The sequence below is a fragment of the Cupressus sempervirens genome, chromosome 5 (assembly GCF_028749045.1).
Source record: "Cupressus sempervirens isolate cs-2001-9-10 chromosome 5, ASM2874904v1, whole genome shotgun sequence".
NCBI lineage: Eukaryota > Viridiplantae > Streptophyta > Pinopsida > Cupressales > Cupressaceae > Cupressus > Cupressus sempervirens.
In genome coordinates, this window is record NC_143122.1 from 691,877,015 (window position 1) to 691,898,065 (window position 21,051).

Genomic DNA, 21,051 nt, shown 5'->3' on the forward strand with positions numbered 1-21,051 from the left:
TGAAAATGCTTACCATGTAAAGTTTTAAAAATAAAGATATGTCAACCCCTATATATGTTATGAACTTCATACGTGAAAACTAGAAAACAACAAAAGCTATCATATGTGAAGTTTACTTTGCTTATGGTGTACTGAAGTTATGGCATAGCCAAAAACTACAAATGATTCTTAAATTCAATTGAGTTTAGAATATAGCATTTATACTAAAAAGATAACACACCAAACTAAATAGAATACATTAATCAAGATATACTTCAAACCTCTATTTTCTCAAATGAACATGTAAATCAGATACTTAGAATATGTTTATAAACTAAAGTTTAAATTATTTGATTATTATAGTTAGTTTTTATTTAAAAAATCTCCACTATATTTAATTAATGTAAGAATTGTTTTTTATTCTTAGATTTAACATTAAACTATAAATAGTAATTTTAAATTATATAATCTACTTTTAATTACATAATTATACAATTATCTAATATTAAGATTAGAACATACAAAAATAGTTATATTTTATTTATCAAAATTTTCATGTATTAAGTGCAATAAAATTTCTTCTTTATATTTTATACAAAGTTTTTGAAAGATATAAATACCAATTATAAAATATGTTCACGATTATCATTAAAAGAGGGGAAATTTGATGTCCGCGTTATTTATGTCCCATGGTGCTAAATAATGGACGAAATTTCAGAATCTGAACAAATTTAATAATAAAAGACGATGCAATAATCCTCAACATTGGAATTCTTTGCATATGAGAGTCAATTGAACTGTGACAAGTTTCAGTATATTTCCACTGCACCGCGGACTGTTTCAATATTTGATATTAGTAATCCTGTCGGGGAAGAATTTGAGTGGCAATTTGTTATTTAATCTGATGTTACCTAGGTAGTTACTGTGTTGTGTGAACTGGATTCCTCTATTATTCTAATGTAAATATACTGAGCCTTCTATTTTTTCAAATTCAGATGATGGACAAAACCATATTTCCATTTGTGAGAAAAATAAATATAAAAGAAAGAAAAAACAGCCTAACAAACAGAACATAAGCACAGCATAACGAAATATTTAAATTGTTAAAATTAACTTCATTATTTATAATTCAATTCATTGTATTTTCTTGCATTGAGTAATACATCATATATAATCCATGGGAAGCTGACAAAACGAGTTTTGGTAGAATAATCAGAATGGTAAGTGACATGATACCAAGCAGATGCCATTGCAGACTCATTATGGTGCACTTTACAACTTTCCCGAAACCATCCCCTCACTTCATTACGAAGGGATCTCACTGACACATTGATTTTCTCCTTAATGTCACCATCATTCTGCTTGTCAAAGAATTTTGATATCGGACTTATATTTCCACTTACAATTTCTGCTTCAGTTTGTATATTATAATGTTCCATCAATGCCGATAGCTTGGCCTCATACCAACTTTTATACTTTAATGCATCTTTTACATAGTTCTTGTATCCTTCAACTTCTAGAGCATTGTCATAAGCTTTATGGACATCTCCTCTGGGAGACATTGATACACTGGAACTCTCTTTAGATGTGTTTTTTGCTGCTCTATAAAGCTTCCCAAGAATCCCAGCAGATATATACATGGGTTTATCATCTTTCTCCATGAAATCGGGGTATTCTTTTGGAAACAAGGACAGGGGCATTTCTGCAGGTATGCCTGTCTTGGGAAAATTAACTGTCATTGAGTGAAGCTTTGCCAAAAGTTGGCATTGCTGACTCCGCGCCTTGGTGGGCTCTTTGTCAGCAAATACAGCATGCATATCAGCTATAATATCCAAGCTATCATTAAGCATGTAGTTTACAAAATACTCTTCAATTTCCTGCATGCCAAAGTTACAGATGAAGTCATCTGATATACTTGCACAAAAAAATTTGCATTACATATGCTCCATCTCTACTTTCAAGCGTAGATGTAAACATGTGCAGCAGGTTAATGCTCTGGTTCCAAATTAGCATTCTTTGACAAAGACGAGTCATGGAACGGCTTAACTAATGAGCCTATGATTAAGACTGTCGACTTAAATCTCTAAATGGTGTCTATACATGATTTTGTTGCTTAAATAAGCCAGAAATTTATAGTACATATCACTAGATAGAAAGAAATAATTATATTGCATTAATTTCCATGTGTAACCAAGGTCAGTGAGATACAAATGTGATAATAAACTACTAAAACATAAGGTTCACAGTGATGTGAGAAGAATATCCTCTAACCATGTTTGCAACATAGTATTCCGAATACTAGAACACATAAAGCAGCAAAACAAGATCTATGCATGAGGTGTTGATTAATAATAACCATGCCATCAATTTATTCTATCATACAGACATACCTCGATCATCAGATCACAATTTAGTGGAACAGGTTTCTGAACAGTGTAGTCCATTGGCAGATCTTGATCAGGCGGAATAAGCAGTTCATCCCAACATACCAAATATAAGTCCCCTCCCAAATCACTCCCAGAAGATTCAACTGGATGAGGCCTACATAATAGATAATAGTGAGTTAGATCCCTATATATTCAAGTTCTTACAACCTACATATGCTGCAAGAAGTCATATATGAAGCTTCAAACAACCAAATAATATGCATGAGTTAGGGCTCGAGTTCCTTCTGGGATGTATCAAAGTGCCTCTTAATTGTTTGTAAGGAAAGAAACTTTGTTGAAAAATATTTAAAACTCTCTTGGCAAATATGAAATTGGGTGTCTACATCTGACAGTATTGAATGTTTTCATCAATATTTTGAATCATACTCTATAATTGATGATTCGATACAGTAAAATCCAAAAACTCCATTACATAACATCATAGATTCTGAAATCTAGTCTGTCTTTCAAAATGCCATTGTTTTCTTTGACTAGAACTTCTTGAGGAATTAGTTTTGAATGCAGCCCAAACTAAATGCTCTACAACAATTTCAAATAAATCCTCAGAATTAGTTTTGAATGCAGCACAAATCCTCTACACCTACGCAGATGTAAGAATCGTCAGAAATACCAGCAACTTAACACATCATACTGATAAAAAATTCACCCTTAAAAATGATAAAGGTCAAACATTCAAATGCCACAATATGATTGCAAAGGATAAAATAAACCTGGCACTAAATGCATTTTCTATAACAAATAACAAATTAAATTTATGTTCTACCTGTTGTGTTGTAAATGCACATGCTCCATTGCAAATGGAAACCCACTTTTTGCTTAGTGGTTTAGTCGCTATAGGCTTAGCATTGGGTTGTGGTAGTTGTTTTGGCCTTCAGGTATTCTCCTGAAGAGGTGAGCAAATTATCAGTCCTTGATTCTTGAGAAAAATACACGAGGATTGAAAGCAAGTGGTAGGATTGCCAAGAGAGTTGTTAAGGTGAGTCACAGAAAAGAAGTGGTAAACCATTTGTTATTTGTTGATAGCAAACCACAGTGCATGGTTGGTTTTAACTAACTTTAAGCATTAAATTCAATTGTGGATGCTCGTTTAGATTCGAGTTGCATCAGTATTGGGTATTTGGATGAATGATTACAATATGAAAATCCTTTGAACTTTACATCTGGATATTGCATCATCTTTGTGTAATGTCATAAGTTGATTGCGGTCTTTTGACATTCATGCGTTTTCAAATTGACCAATCAACACTTTCATTAGGCATCAAGTCTCACTTATGTCTAAAGGGGCCCAACCCTTACTTCATCATTCCATCACCATTTGGTAGAAGTGTCTCCCTATTGGTGTTCAGTAGAAATGTCGCCCATTGGTTTCTTCTTCTCAATTCCTTGTTCCAGCCGACACCTGATCCCCAGTAGCATTATGTTAATGGTTCCCCCACTAGTCCTTTATCGGCTGATCGCACTTTGTTAGTCTTTTCGCACACAGTTCTCTTGTTCTATGATTCTTAAAGATGTGATAGCTCGATGTTTTGATAGTGGTAGCCGTGAGTGGTAATTAGTGTGGTGACATCAGCAAAGTATCAGTTTTAATGCCTGATTGACAAGATACTAATTAAAAGTTCTTATTTCAAATTTCAAAGCAATATTACAGTTGCCGAAATGAAGGTATTAATTGCTCCAGACACAAATATGAATGCCATCCTTTCTGATCATTTGCATTTGAGAATTTTGGCAAATACAAAGAAACATTCAAAGGAGAATGCGAAAAAAAGGGTTTGAAAAGAGAAGCTCTCTTGTATTTGCAATTCTTGAGATTTTCCAATTTTTGTCGTTTCTGTTGAAAGGGTGGAGGGATTGTTAAACTCGCATTCATGATCATCTATTCTCACTATACTTTTCCTCTATTTTGCTCCTTCAATCCTTACCCTCTGCTAGAATCCCTAACTCTGCTAAAAACCTCTCAAACTATTGAAAGAAAATTGAACCACATTAAAGACACAGAGGTGGGACCATTAGTGATGCATGGTATAAATATAAGGTTCTGGAATCCACTATTGATGTGAATTTTCTCCCACTACAACATGCTGAATCAAATAGCTAATGTTTCGAGATGAAACATCAACTACTCAATCCTCTCTTGATATAAGGTAATCACTCATGCTAAGCTCGCAATGTACAATCATGAAATAACTCCAAGGTTCCTTTTAATTGTGGGAACTCGCTCAATTAAATGATGTGATTTGCTAGTAATCACTTTGTTCATTCAATGCATATCAACTGTTTGCACTTCTAAAGATTTAGCTTTACAATGTGCAATGAAAATACAGATTTTCTCTTTCAACTTCAGCTCCAACTTAAATTACTTCTACTTTTAATTATGAATGCTAGGGATCATAAATGACTTGGACTAAACTAGATGCAGCTTGATCGACGACTACCCTCACCTAGTGCAAGCTTCTAAGGAACACTCGAATGGTTTTCAAATTAATATCCCCTCTCCAATCCCATCAAATGGATGCAAACTAAAGATTGAGTATCAATTGAAGTTAAGTACTTTCACTCACTGGCTTACCGCACAAAGAACTTCAACCATCAGCAAGAGGCTAGTGGCCCGGATTTGTTTGAGTTGAAGAAGTACACAACAACTTTCATCCAGCTAACTACTTCAACATGAAAAGAAATCTAATCCAAGTGAAAGATAAAGGAAACCATGCAACACTCGGAATCAATATTAAGTAATTCACCATGAAGAACCAACAATGAATTATCCATTACTTCAAAAGCATCATAGCATCAATTTGGTCAACTCTTTCTCTTGGCTAGCCTATTCTAGTCTACTTCTAGCTCTCTAGCTAAGATTGATTGAAGATCAAGGGTTGAGATTTAACCCCATAAACCCTAATTAGAGTTGCCAAATTTGCAACCAATTACATGAGGACACCACATCCTAGGCCAATAAAAAAATTACAATGATTTTTACAACCAATAAGAAAATATGGAACTTGGCATGATTTGACTGCTTGAGCTTGAATCTAGAATTTATTTATTGGAGACAACTCAGCGCCACCTCATCATTCTTATCTTGTTATTTAATCCTTTGATGAAGAGAAAATGTCTCTTGATAGTCAACATTTCTAACTTTGATTAACTCTTCTGAAACTATCAATTCCATGAGGATGATTGTGATGGCCTCTATGACTTCATCTTTCAAGTTTTCTCCATCCTCTAGGATTTTCTCATTGCTGACTTAAAATTGATCATACTTGATTACATTTGTGGAATTGATAAGGTTGTCTTCATATTCACTTCGATATCAATCTAAACTTGCATTTTAATTGTTCTTGATGCTGAACTTTCCTTCCCACTCGCAACCTTGAGCTTGAACTTGAAATGGCCGCCTTCTTGTAGCATGCACTTGAGGTCCTTGGGGTCTCCAGCATCTCTTTTGTCCTCTAGCTTCTCCTTCTTGAATTCACCTTTATAAACAAAAGAGGCAAGCATTAAGTTTACCGAAATTGATAAGAACACATAAGAAAAAATTTAAGTTTCCATGGTATTGCAATGCATTAAAATCAAATAAGGAGGCAAAAGTGGATTTTCTCAAGTTTAATATCTCTCTTTGCAAATTTCGATATTAAAATCTGGTAGAATAAATGAATTATGTATACCCAGATTTGGCTCTCTTGGCCTCCTTATCTCTCATTTTGAGGATAAATCTGCCTCAAATATCCAGAATTACTTCCCTCCACCAGATCTGGTTTCACTCCTAATGATGATCCACTAATCTCGGTATAGCTCCAGCACCTTGAAATAATTGAAGATCCACTTAAGGGGATAAATTCACTGCTCTCCTAGAGGAATTTTCTGCCTTGTCAAAGATTCATCCACTGCCTAAAATCGCTGCCCAAACTTGCCAAATATTTGGATGAAAATTAGCTGTCTACAAGGGTGCAGATCGCTGCTACAGACAGATATAACATCACATTGTTTTGGATGCAAAATGAAATAACACGATCTCCCTCATATATGAGTTTGAAGGGTGAAAGGGCACATTTGTTTGAGGAGGCCAACTTTGACTCTGGGTAGCCAATAAAGTTCTTTTATTTATTTAATTTTTTGGGCCCCTCAGGCCGACCTTAGCAGAGAACAAAGATGTTTTACTGACACAAGGCAACTCTATCGTCAGACAGTTTGTCTTCCTCAACTATGGGAGATTGGTAGAATTCTGTTTTAGAAGCAATCTCTGAGTCTATTACATTGTCTTTTTCATTAGAAGCATGTATCTTTCTCTTGTATCTTTCATGTCATTTTATTCCTATTCTATCTTGCCTATCCGTGTAGGTAGAAACACCATAGTGGGGTTCTAATTAAAAGAAGCTCCTACAAAGCCATCCCAACATCTCTCTTCAATCTTTTGTGCGCAAGTTTGGAGGGAGCTTTAGGTGATCCTTCTCCTTTGCCTTTTTGTTTCTCTATTTAGTTTACTTTTAATGCTCATTACTTAATATACTCTACTTTCTCACATTATGGTATTTTTTGTCCTCAAAATCTAGGCAAGGTTCATATAGGTTTTTCCTATAATAGTCTCATTTTTTGTCCATATGGGATGCTAGCTCACCCTGAAAACATTGTCTTTGTCATTTACGTCAATTTCTACAATCTTCATAATTTGATTCTATGGTGTTAAAGATATAAATAGAATTTTAAAAATAAACATCCTTGATCAAATTATAACTTCACAATTAATCAGACAAACATGAAGGTTGTGATTATCTCTAGTTTATTCGAGTGTATAGCTGAAAGTTGAGCTCTCAAATGATATTTCACAAAAAATTCCTAATCCACACTTTGGTGAACTTGACATGAATACTCCTTGTAACAATTTTTGCAAAACTAGGCAAACCTTTCGACAAGAAATCCAATATTGTTTTTTCTCTTTTTCCCTGAGGTTTGTTGGACCATGTACTGTGTTAGCTTATTATGAGCTTCACAACCCAATCTACTACTTTCGAGAATGTAAAAAGGAGTTTGTGCAATCTAAACATGTCTGAACCAAAACAAACTTTTAGTCCTCCTAGACAAGGACCAATATTCTTACAATCCAAATTATTGTAAATGTTCATATATTGTCACAGTTTGTACCTAGTACTCCTACACTACCTAGGTCTAATCTTGTTATACATCATGAAGCTGCTCTTAGGATCCCCTTTTAACACGTTCGACCTTGAGAAAATAACATAAGGGATTTTCAAGACTTTCTAAATAAGGATTATTTTTATACTCTAGTAGTCCTTGCCATAAATAATATGAGGGATATTCTCATCTCAGAACACAAGGGCTTTGAATTTCTACATGCACTAACTCAATTGAGACGCATGTACCTTTGTCTACATCTATCCTAGATCAACCTAATGATTCTCAATCGGATATCACTTGTACCTAGTTGAATATGTCGGTGCTATAAGAGTCTATGCATGAGGTCAGTTTTGATCCTATTGCAACTCCTATATCTTCTAGTGGTCCTAATGGAGTGTCTATTCCTCCTTCCACTCCATCTATCAATGTATCTTAGCTCCCCTTGCAATACCAAATCACTAATCCACCCCTCTCCACCATTCCAGAAACTACATCCAAACCTTTACTACCATGGCCAAGCATCCTCCATTGAACCCTATCCTTAATGCTCTGCTCCAAAACATGTGCCAAATGCACTCACAATAAGTCAGTGCAGCCCTATTATCAATCTACTCAATCTACACAATAAGTCAGTGCAGCACTCACAATTCTACTCAATCTATCATGCAGCCCTATTATCATTGAATCCTCAAAAGCCCCATACCTCAAGACTTGGAGATACTGAAATTCAATATATACAATGGAAGGGGAGATCCACGAACCAATGTCTTCTTTCACTGCTCTTTGTAGTGACTTTGTGTTTCAGGATACCCTACTAGATATACTTTTCACACAATTTCCCAAGGAAACTGTACTACATTAATTTTGCTCACTTCCTGATCACTATATCTTTTCATTTGAGTGGCTGATGAACCAATTCCTTCAGCACTATGAGGAAAACATTGGACGAAAAACCACTTTCATTGATTTGTTCTATTGTAATAAAGGGTCTTACATGAAGGTCACTGATTTCATGTCTAGATACCAATCTCTTCATTCTAAAATCCCATATGCCCTGCCAAATTCCGACATCTAACGTACGTATAAGATTAATTTGCAGCCAACATTAAGGGAGAAAGTTCCCTTAAAGAAGTATACTTCCCTTCCTCATTTATAAGCTGCACTATGTGACTATTAATAGACTTTGACACAGTATGGGGATTTTACCTCATCCTTTCATCCTAACAAGAGTTGCATATTCCTTTAACGGGTCAAAGAAAAATTAGGCTATCTCTAATATAATAACCATACCTCAAACCTACAAAAAAAATACACTAATTTCACAGTGCAATAGAGTTTTTACAAAATTATCTGATCCATATCAAAGCACGGCACAAAAAATGTTAAAGAATAATCTGATAACACTTCTAGAGATAAGACCACTCCTTGACAACAAGGCATACCCTATCATGTATAACACGCAAAAAAATTCCAATACCATTGAGTGTTTGGTCATGTTATTAAGAATTATGTGCATCTTCGACACATTACCAAGACCACATAAACAGCGGTACCATCATTCTCGACTACACAAATAAAAACTCATCAACTGCTAGGATAAATAAGCAACTACAAATATACATAGATATGTATCGTACTCATTCTTCAAACTTCATAATTGAACCTTCTTCTTCTGCACCTACAAGTTATGAGTATGTTAATATGGTGAGCATAACTACTATCTCTCCTCCAAATCATTACATGAACATGACTCGTATCTTTTATGTCCAATGGTTTCTCATTAAATGAAAATACTCCCCATTGTACATTTATGCTAAGATCAACTAGCACAAAGTTGTCAATGTTATGGTTGATCCTACTAGCAAGGTCAATATTATAACAAAGGATACTTTGTTTATTAGTAGTCGCATGATGCTCTTTATCGACAACCTCTTAGTTTCATTTCTTTGTCAGTCCTAATGCGACTCAAGGCTATGGACACAAAATTTGTAGTAATTCCCAACTATGATCTGTTCAAAGTGAAACTAGGCATTCCTTGACTAGTTTCCATGAATGTAATGACCTCAGTTGTCCACCAATGTCTAAAGTTTCCTTATGATGACACTATATAGATTATACAGGACACTAGGTACAAATCACTAGTGTCACATAAGGGTTTTTCGCTTGATTATTTTTGGCTTGCTCCAATACGACTTATATTACCCAACAATGACTTGTTATGTAAGGCAAACTATAAATACAAGAGCAAGGGCTCAATACCATCACCAGTTCTTCCTCCTTCTCAACCCATTGTTGTATTCCAATTTTGTACTTTCCTCTTTGGGGACCAAAGACAAGCATTCTCCCGTAAGTATGCCCCTTCATTCTTCTAAGGCTTCAAAACCTCCAATGATGTCTTTTTTACCTCCAATTGTGCCTAACATGGTAAAGGGGGAAGACACTCAAGTTGTCTAAGTCTAAGCCCCAACTCTTTCAACTTCTACTTCTTCCTATTGTTGCTCATCCTACTTTGTATGGAAAAGGGAAACATTTTTCTGAGGTAGGTTCTTCATGTACAACTCCTATGTCTCAATCCTCAAGGGCTCCTCTTGCCACTAAAGCAAAACAAGGGACTCGAGGTTGAAACCAAAGCTCCTACATCTAGAACACCTCCTTCACTTGTGGAATGTGTTCTTCCATTGGTATCGGATGTGAAGATAGCTTCATATGTGGAGCGGGATATTTTGGAGGCTTCTCAATTGGTTGTGCTCATACCACATCAATGTCGAGCAATCTCAGTGTCCCATGGCCTACGAACAAAACTCCTCACAAAAGATTAAGAAGAATCCTCCTACTTCTAATCCTACGTCTTCATATGCTACTACTTTTAATCCTATTTCAATTTTAAAATTGTAGTTGCTTCTACTTATGTTGTTTTTCTCACTTTCAGTTGCCTTGGGGAATGATGAGTCTTGTCCCAAAATGGAGCAAATGTTCATTGCTCCTTCCTTGGAACCACTTATCACCTTGTTGTTGGTATTCTACCTTTTGCTAAGCACATAGCTTCGCTTCATATGAATGTTGTATCTAATGCAATTCTTGTTGCTCATCCTGCTTCTTAGTGCACTCTTAATCCTAGGTTTCCTAGGGTCCTCAAACCTTGTAGGGTGTAATAAAACAATAATGTAATTAAAGATAGTATTGGGTTTGGGTAGCTAGGTAGCAAGGGGATGTGTCAGTTGGTCTCCCTAACCAACTGAGCACTATTTAAGAACATTAGAACATGAATGTACTCATTATTTTGGTAATCAATGAAAAAAATATTGTTTTCTCCCACAATTAATTAGTATGTTTATCATTTGTAATGATTTCTTATGTCAATATTGGTAACATTGAATTCATATTGAGTGTACTTTAACCATCCTACATTTTGGCGTCGTTGCCTAAGTTTGAGCCTAGAGGTCATATGACAAACGGGATGCGGTAATGGGCATACCATTCCTACCACAAGTACATGTCACAAACAATGACAGGGAAGAGGAAGAAATAACAAGGGAAGACCAAGTGGCAAGAGACTTGGTAGTAGCTTGAGAAGTTTCTGTTGACCAACACATGCAAAAGGAAGCCAGAGAGAAAGTAGTTCCAAAGAGCACAGTATGGGACGAACTTTTGATTCCACCAGCAATGTACAAACTCCTTGGACAAATATGCCTCACTGGCAAGAAACTTGGTACAAGTAGAGGAAGAAAGAGTCCACGCTCAAAGAAAGTGGACAAAGCAACAAGTACTACAACAATTTGTTAAAAGAAGTATGTGTGAATTCCAGGAATAGGAAAATCCTAGGAGGACAACGAGGCAATAAAACAATTCATGCCACTAATCCCAAATAAGAACTCGAGGCGAGTCACATAAGAAGAAATTGGAGGGGAAACTACCCAACAACAAATCCTACGTACTAGAGAGCAGGAAGAAAGACAACGTTGTCTAAGAAGGGCTATTAAACAAACTCAAGTGCCAAACTAAACTAAAGCAAATTTGATTGAAAACACTATAATAGCCAATTTGGCAATTTCAGAAGGACGAGAAAGGAAGGAGTAGTGGATGGACCAAGAAACCCTAGCACGAGAAAAGTATCATCCTACCCAAGAACAAAGCTCTAGTAAGGAGGGAGAATTTCAAGGGGAAGGAGAAGTAACTAGGGCAAGTATTCGAGGGGTACTCCCGTCAGGAGGGAACACTATCTCAACAGGAACCAGTACTCAAGGAGCAATTCTACACAGAGGGAACACTATCCTGTTAGGAGGAAACACTATCCTGTCGAGAGGGAACACCCAAGGGAAGACTGGGATAACCAAGATGGCCATAGACAAACAAGAACTTCCTAAATTCACAAGAAAAGGATTAGAGGATCCAACACGACATTGTAAAACGTGCATAACCATATTGTAGGCTAATGGAGAGAACGATGCAAACAAGTGGTTAAAGGCATTTCTCGCCACCCTAAGGGGCATTGCCATTGATTGGTAAACAAATATGGAGGTTTGAAAGAAAGCGACATGGAAGGATCTTCATAAGGCCTTTGAGGAAGAATTTAGACTCCTACAGCAAGATGATGAGACAGTAATAGTAATATACAATACAAGACAATGAAAAAATGAATCCTTAAGAATCTATAGTAGAAGATTGAACAAATTGATTGGAAAACTAGAAAATAAACAATCAAACGGATTAAAGAAGAGATGGTTTATTGAGGGGCTAACTTTGTCCCTACACAAAAAAATGAAGTAGTACCACCATCATCTTTTGCGGATGCTTGTACTCGTGCTATGGATATAGAAAGCAAAAGCAAAACCTCACAAGGGAGGCATGGAAGTAAAAGTGAGATTTCCAAAGAGAGTGGGGACGAGTCAAACAATACAGGCATTGAGGAAAGATATAATGAAAATGATGAAAGAAATTGCAGCAAGGGAGACAAAAAAGAAGGGAAAGAATTATGGTGCATTGACTATGAAAAGGAAGGGCACACAAAAAATGTTTGCCCTAGAAAGGCTTTATATGACATTATTGGGACATTCAATTAAGGACTGCCCCTATAATTTGACGGCACAAAATGCTCAAGCAATCTTTACACAAGAACAATCCACGCCACCTTCCACTTCCCCCCCCCCCCCCGGAACACAAACACAAAGGCATCACCCAGAGGATACTAAAACGACAGAAAGGGAAGCAGTAGCAATAGTAATAATAATACACCAAGTAGCCAAATCCAATATGATTCAAGGGAAGTCACATGATACAATGCAAGAAGTGCAGTGAATGGGGACATTTTTCTCAGGACTGTCAAAGTGGAGGAAAAAATGGAGGAATGCTTTGCAAGTGGTGTGGACCTAGTAACCATGACAATGCCAATTGCCCCAAACAAAAAGGCGTAAACATGTTAGAGATTGCAAACCCAAGGAGGGAAGCACTAGCCATCACAAGAATGCAAGCCAAGAAACTCATATATCCTAGTGTAGGTACGTAAAAAGAGAGATTTGAGGAAGCTAGAAGGAATATCCAAGATACTATGGAAAAGGAAGGAAAAGTAAGTACTTCTAAACCCCCCTCCAAGAGGTCTGTACAGGAACCTAACATCATGCAACAAGTACTAGAGGCCACTATACCAATGAAGATTGTCAATATGTTGGAAATATTGCCTCAACTAACGGTGGCAATAACACAAGGAGGAAGCCATAAGGAAGGACATCCCAAGGAGGATAGAAAGGAGGAAGCAAACGCAGGGAAGGACACAAACACTTTAATTACCAGAGGGATGGGTAGGACCCCTATTGTGGTAGAAGTGGAGATAATGGATTGCAAATTGAAAAACACTATTGTAGATGGAGGCTCAGGTGTTAATGTACTCCTTGAGGAGACGTGGAAGGCCCTCGGAAAACCAACTCTTTGGCCACCCACATTCCAATTCATAGGAGCAAATCAACATGGAATTAAGCTTATAGGGACCCTGATGGCACAAAAAGTAGTAATTGGCACACAACAATTCTTCCTAGATTTCGTGGTGATTACTCTCGGAAAGAAAGGATATGATGCATTATTAGGGAGAGGATGGTTGGGGCGGGGGCCCTAGCTCGGTTGGCTAAATCTTCCCTGTTGCAGGGGGTTGGTCATGGGTTCTAGTCTCCCCCGTCCTCGTGGTACCGGTGGGCGTGTCGCGCTAGCACTACCAGTCACGTTAAAAAGTTTACCCAGCGCACTGCAATTTATAGGGGAGGTCGTGTTGCACCCGATTACTGCAGTCTAATAAAAAAAAGGGAGAGGATGGCTGGTCATAGCGAAGGCAAATCACAATTGGAAGAAAAATACCCTTTCCATTGAAGCAAATGGACGACAGTATACAATTGACTTGAACAACCAAACAGTAAGTCAAATACTCGCATTTAACTCAGAGGCGAAGGGAGAAGATGAGGAAGGAGTCAAGCCAGATGAAGAAGGCATATTACAGCTAGGAGAATGCTCAAAGGACAAAACAAGTTCCCTCAATGGTAAGTTCCGCTGCCAAATGGGGGACAATGGAGTGTTTCAACTAGAATGTAATATGTTATAGATTCAGGAGGAGATGAAATCTTAGGAGGAATACAAAGGGTGCTATAAGGAGTACAAGGAGGGTATGGCCACCCTAGATGACATCCCAACACACAAGTTCAAAAAGGACAGAGAAATAGAATACGAAGAGGCTAAGCTGGAAAAGATGAACCTAGGGGAAGAAGACCATCCTAAGGAGATTCTCATAGGAGATGATTGGACCCGGTGTTGAAAGCAACAACCTTTAGAATCTTCCTCAAATATAACGATGTGTTCGCAAGGACACACAAGGACTTAAAGGGGGTGCCATAAGAATTGTGCATCCATCGAATACCTCTCGTACCTGGAACAAGACCAGTTCGCAAGAGACCCTATTGAATGAACAAGACCTATGCGGCCAAAGTACAAGAGGAGATCACTAAGATGCTTGATGCAGGCATAATATTCAAAGTCTAAACACATAACATCCCCTTTTTCGGATCTTAGCTAACAACTAGCATAACATCAAAATACAAATACTACTTCACATTTATGAGAAGGCAGTTATAACAATTATGTTCAAGCGAAAGAGATTAACGGTTACAATCTATTTAACTAAAATATCATAACTACAATTGAAGGCATCATCAATAAATCTAAAATAGAGGATTTAAGTTTTCCATACCCTAAGTCCTGAAACAGGAATCTGCCTAGGGCAGCATCTGCAAAAACTAAGTTAGTCCACATATACCACTTAGGGCACAAATAATTAATGATCAATACCATTTAGGGCATCAAACACCACTGCATCATTCTTTTTCCTATTACTAATTATGGCAATAACATATAGTTAAAAGATACGTTTGTTTAGTTATTCACATAGGAGGACAGTTATAACATCCATCAAGTAGGCCTATCTCAAGCATACAAATATATTTCATGTTCCATTGGAAGATCAACTAATCTAGCTATTTACCAATTACATTGAAGAAGAAAAACTAATTCAACGATATTAATCAATCTAACATATCTTCAACTTGTAAATTCAAAAATCATAAAAGTAAAATACCCGTTACAAAAAGATATTGAACACAGAATCGTATCTCTATCTTGTGCAAGCCTTGCCATCTAGTGGAGAGAAGAATTGTTAGGGGCTTAAACTCCCAACCACGGATCCTTAAATATCCCCAAACTATCTCATCCAAAAAAGGACCTCCCTACCTGGGAATAGGCATGGAACACTTTGACCAGCCACTGAGCATCCTGGTACTAGAGTATCAATCCCACCGTTCAAATGGGCATCAAGATCTAAACATTGGACTACCATGAGTTGACTCAGTATTACTTATATAGTTTAATTATTCATTTACTTCCAATTACTGACATTCATTTGTTCTTGCATGGATACTTCTCCTTCTCATCCCTTCGTGCCTAACCTTCCTGGTCTAGGGTGTATCCTGGGAGGTCTCAGTGTATACAATGCATTTCAGTATAGTAATATGAACTCCTTACTCAAGTCTGGTTCTTATCTCAATGGCATATAGATTATGCCACTGTATAAGTCAGATCTCATGAGTAATATCAGGACAAGCTCTATATATATTTGTTGTACACGATACACATTTTGATTGTGATTACGAGAAATCAGAATAATAAAAGCTGATCGGGATTGTGCGGTCTATATGATTTCCATCACCCAATGCACACAAAATGGAAATATGAATGGAATAAAAAATAGCTTATGTGCTCTCTAAAACATTATTCAAGGCCTTCGGGTAATGCCAGTATTTCTAATCCATGAATCGTGGATGCACAATATCAGTAGGATCATTCATTAATAGTGGTATACAAAAAAAAGGATGGAATGCATGTAAAAGTGAATCATGGCAATGGTAGCATGACCTGAGAATTGATATTCACGTTGGGTGACGCAGCACGTCACCAAGAGTTGTAGTCACAAACTTGCTTTCTAAACTATGAGCAATTGCTGATTATTTTGCAGTTTGAGATGCCATTATGCAACAAAAATGGTGATATATCAATGCTGAATATATTTCTCTGATCAATTTTGAAAGTTCTTATGATAATGAAAAGAGATAGGTGCACGAAAGAGGAAGCACACTTTGGCAGCGGAATGCTCACATATAACATTGCCTGTTCCCTCTGTTACAAGAAAGGGAGTCATGTAGCATGATTGTCCATCGATCATTAGTAACTCCTCATTAATCTTTAAATGAATTTTTAATATAAGATTATAGCCAATATGGAGGCGGCAATATCTCAATGTCATGGAACTGATGAGAGACATATAACTATAGCTACTAAAGGTTGATAGAATACACAATATAATTATATACTGGCATCATGTTATTTGATGTCACTTATAATTGTACGTACACCTATGCCTACGTTTGTGTGTGTGTAATTCAAAATCATGTGATTCTCTTTTTCCTATCAATATATTATTTTATACACACATATATGTACGTATATATGGCCATACATGTAAGTTCAATTATGGGTGTTAAAATACCATGGTGTCAATATATAGATTTACATTCTGACGATAACTTAATGCCATTATGCCACAACAACAATAAAGATAAGGTAACATCTCCCTTTCCAATAATTGTTTAAATGTTTTCTTGCATTAAGAACTAACTGGGTAGCTCATGGTCAGCCAACATACACTCTTGCTTGTTTAGCCATTTTCCCTTTAGACATAGTAGTTCAAGACTCATACATATTTGCCCAGTGATGGTGGTGCCCCCCATGCCCAATTCCTTTCTGGCAATGCTTTCCCTCCCTTTGATGTGCTCCTATAAACTAACTTTACATTAAACCTCAACGGCAATGAACAATTTAAATTGAGCCAAAAGTTGGGATGTTGCATACCTTCCCCCTTGTGCTTCATTGTCCTCGATGAGTTTTGAAATTTTAACGAACATTAATAAGGAGCATTTCAAATTGGGATGTAACATACTCTCCCCCTTGTGTTTCATCGTCCTCGATGAACTCTACAATTTTTTAACATTGAGAGTGTTAATTTTTTAGGGCCGCTTGTAGATGTAATTGCATTGCCCTTATGGTATATGCTTTCCAAATGCATCAATATCCTCTTATATATTGCAAATGACACATGAAGAGACGTGTCTCCTCATGAGACATGTCTATCCATTATAATTAATAAAATAACAAATTATATAATAGTTTATATATATATATATATATATATATATATATATATATATATACTATAGTCTCATAGGTTTAACCGACTGAAGCTACCAAACATCAACACTCCCTCTTAGCTAGGGAGGATAAACAAGAATATGAACAACATATTACCTCAATGTAAAAAATGGTTTTTGGAATGTCAACTCATTTGACTTCCTGGTTTATTGAATGCCAACTCACTTGGCAAATGTCAACTCATTTGACATTTGAAAGTCAACTCATTTGACATTCACTAGGTGCTTCAATGTTCATAAGGTATGTGCACTTGCATTCTCATAATGCATGCCATATAAACATCCACCAAGCAAAGTATAATCTATCATGATCTACATAGACATCGTAAGATCCATCATAATAAAAAATTAAGTTATTGTAAAATCGTCACCTTTCAATAATTTCTTGCAAACCCAAGTGACATCATTTGGAAGTTGTCACTTCCTCATTTACACAGGGAGTAAGCCCATTAAAATCACAGTCATGAGGTATATTCATGAATCGTAGTCCTCTTGACTACTACAATTTATCAATCACTAGAGAATCTGTTACATCCCAAATTTTGACCTAATTTTGAAATTATTTATAGCCGTTAGATTGAACGGATTTTCTTCCATAATTATGTGAAGAAGGTAGTTAAATATATATTGCATTTATTATGTTAATTGTTTAATGAAGATGATCGTTATCCATTATTTGTCACGTGATGTTTAGCAGTTGTTTGATTTTGAAATTATGGTTAATAATTAAATTCTTGATCTATATTAAATGTTATTATGAAATTATTATGGAACTTGTTATTATCGTGGAAATATTGCACAGGTGATTGTAGGAGAAGATGAAGGGGGGAAGCATTGCTAAACAGGATCAATGGAATGGGATACTAGCTTAGTCCAATTATCAGGTTGATAGGTAGGACCTTAAATTGCCTTGGTAAGGACCTAGCGACCTAAACTTCAGGATACAATCGATGGACCCGCATGAGCTATTAAATGAACATTTAAAACATAAATTAATTTAATTAAAAATAATACGTACCTCAAAAGGTTTTTGATTGATCTTTCCTCCACATTATTATAATGTATACCTATGTACATACACATAGATATAGGAATAAAGTGAAACCATAATATTACTTTTATAAATAATATGATGCCACCTCATATGTATATCTATGTGCAAGTAGATAGATATAAATTATAATTATCCTCGATTTAAAAACTTTGAATCTTTTTCCATATTTATTCATTTCTTCTTACTAAAACCAAAATGAACATTTGGCATATTTTATTGGCAATCAACAGCCAAGTCTCTTCTTGGTAGGTTACGGCTTCTTGGAAGCCAGAGAGACTTCCGAATACCTCTTATATTATGGAGCCAAGTGGGTCGGACGACAATATAACTCATCACCTGACTTCTTTTTATTGCACTTGATTTCTTCTCCATACCATCCAACTTCCTCTTTTTGGCACCCGTCTTCTTCCTATATTTGGGATACCTCTGCAGATACAGTACGATATCTCTGAAATTTACCATTGTTATCCATGAATTGCCATTGATGATTTACTAAAGACGTGATTGTTAATCACACTGGAGTTTGCATTTCTTCCGTGAAGAGTGGGCTGATTAATAGCTTCCAGCAAGACACCATTCTATTTCCAAATTTAACCAGGTTATGTGGTGTTTATATTCCAAGCTTTACAATATATTTTATTATTAGATATCGCTGCATTTCCAATTTACTATAGCAGTAAGATACAGTCTTGTATCATGATACAAATCATTTTCTTAAACATCGTTAGATAGACCATTTCTAAGATACAGTTGTTTATGATAAATAAAAAGCCAAGTATCCATGACATGCTATCATATTTTATTTAAGCCACTAAAAGTCAGAATCAAATGATGTTCTTTTGCAAGTCTTTAAGAACACAATCTTCAAATCACAAATTGTGATAAGATGGAAACATATAATATTCATGAATTAGTTAAGGATCAATGGACATAGGCGATTGCTCTGAGATTCGAGCACCTAGGACTCACCGGCTATATAATTATGAAAAAGGTGAAGAGGTGAGATGGAATCTGCAATGACATGGAAATAAAAGTTAGACATGATACACTAAATCTAAATTAATTTCATTTAATAGCTCATGTTCATCCATATTATTGTTCCCCTATTGTCAAGTCGAGTAGTGGTGATCGTGTCATTGAACCCATCAAAAAACCTTGGCCAAAGTCATTTTAAGGCATGTTTACCCTCTATGATTACTTGATGTCAATAGAACCAATTATTCAGACATATTTATCCATAACTGTGTGGACATTCTAAACACCAAAATGCTCAGGTGGTTGGACTAAAAGTATCCCAACCCTGATCTCGGGGTAGGGAGGGCCTTTTTATTCAATAGATTGTGTGGGGATAAATATGGTCCAAGGTTGGGAAGTTAAGCCTAAGTCAATGCTTCTCCTCTTACCGAAAGCCGAGGCTTGCACAACCAACTAAAGACTCACCAAATATTTCTTATATGTTCTTTTTTCTTTTTCATGTTAAGCATTTACTTTACTTATACGTATGGAAAGATAGTAAATCATTATTTCAGTTATTACAGTTGATCATTGTTACAGTTATTTCAGTTAATCGTTGGTAGTTAAAAGCAGTTAATGTCCCATGAAAGGGAATTCAATATATTTGTTCAATAATTTGTTAAGGAAATCTCTTTCTAGTTCGCCTTTAGTTTGTTATGAAAATCTGTTTGTTACAGAATCCATCTCATCATCAGTTTACTCCCTCTGAATCAATATGACTGAGATCAACGAAGGTTGACTGAGTCATTCTTCTATCTTCTCCCTCTCTTTCAAGATTGTCTTTAATGAAATGTCAAGCTCCCAATGAATCTCAATCAATCTTGCTTTTCCTACAAGAACATTCTTGGAGGAAAAGATCAAGGCAAATAGCTCTTATAAAAAATCAAAAAAATTCACCTTTAATAATTATTTATGATAATGATTGGAACTAATTCCATTTTGAAATCAATATTAAGATTTTGGAAACTTAATTATATTGAATAAATATTTGATCATTATCCCATCACATTTGAAAATCAAACTCCTTTAATTATATAACTCTTCAATTATATAACAAGAAATATGCTAATAATATTATTTCATATTAATATTGTGTATGCCAATAATATTTCATATCTAATATTAATATTTCATATTAGGAACATTCCATAATAATAATAGATGAAGACAATATTTAACTCACCTAATTACCTTTAGTTTTCAACATATATAATATTGTCATCTTTAACTAGAACAAAATGTTTCGATGGGGTATTGATGGCGATCGATTGTTATGCCTTCCCTTCTATTACTTTCACTTATTTCAAGGCTTTCTTTTATAAACAACTAGACCAACAATCCACGTAACTATGGGTCTTTTGTCTTTTTACACGCCCCTTCTCATTCGTTGGCCATATATATTTCTTCTTTGTACTCCCAAGTGGTTGACTTAACTTTATTTCACCTTATATTTCCTATCATGCCAATGTGGAGTGAATAGGGTTGCTCTTGCTGACATTATCCTTCATTTTATAATATCCCCTCACAAAACTTATTCCCTAAAGTTGGCAGTCCGTCTTGGTTTAACCTCATTGAGGCCTTCCTTGTAAATGGTAGTCACTCTGCATGCTCTATCCTTGCCGGCAAAATTTCA

At 35.9% G+C, this 21,051-nt stretch overlaps 1 protein-coding gene across 1 annotated transcript in view; it reads right to left on the reverse strand.

Annotated features, from left to right (window-relative positions):
* Positions 1 to 1,073: 1,073 nt before the first annotated feature.
* Positions 1,074 to 21,051, reverse strand: part of LOC149557845 (putative RNA-dependent RNA polymerase 1) — a 67,675-nt gene continuing 47,697 nt past the window's right edge. The window contains exons 3-4 of the mRNA XM_089832322.1: positions 2,370 to 2,520; positions 1,074 to 1,856 (exon numbers count right to left, since the gene is read on the reverse strand). Of these exons, the coding sequence (XP_089688448.1) occupies positions 1,098 to 1,856; positions 2,370 to 2,520 (910 nt within the window). The 3' untranslated portion in view covers positions 1,074 to 1,097. The remainder of the gene's footprint in view (positions 1,857 to 2,369; positions 2,521 to 21,051) is intronic.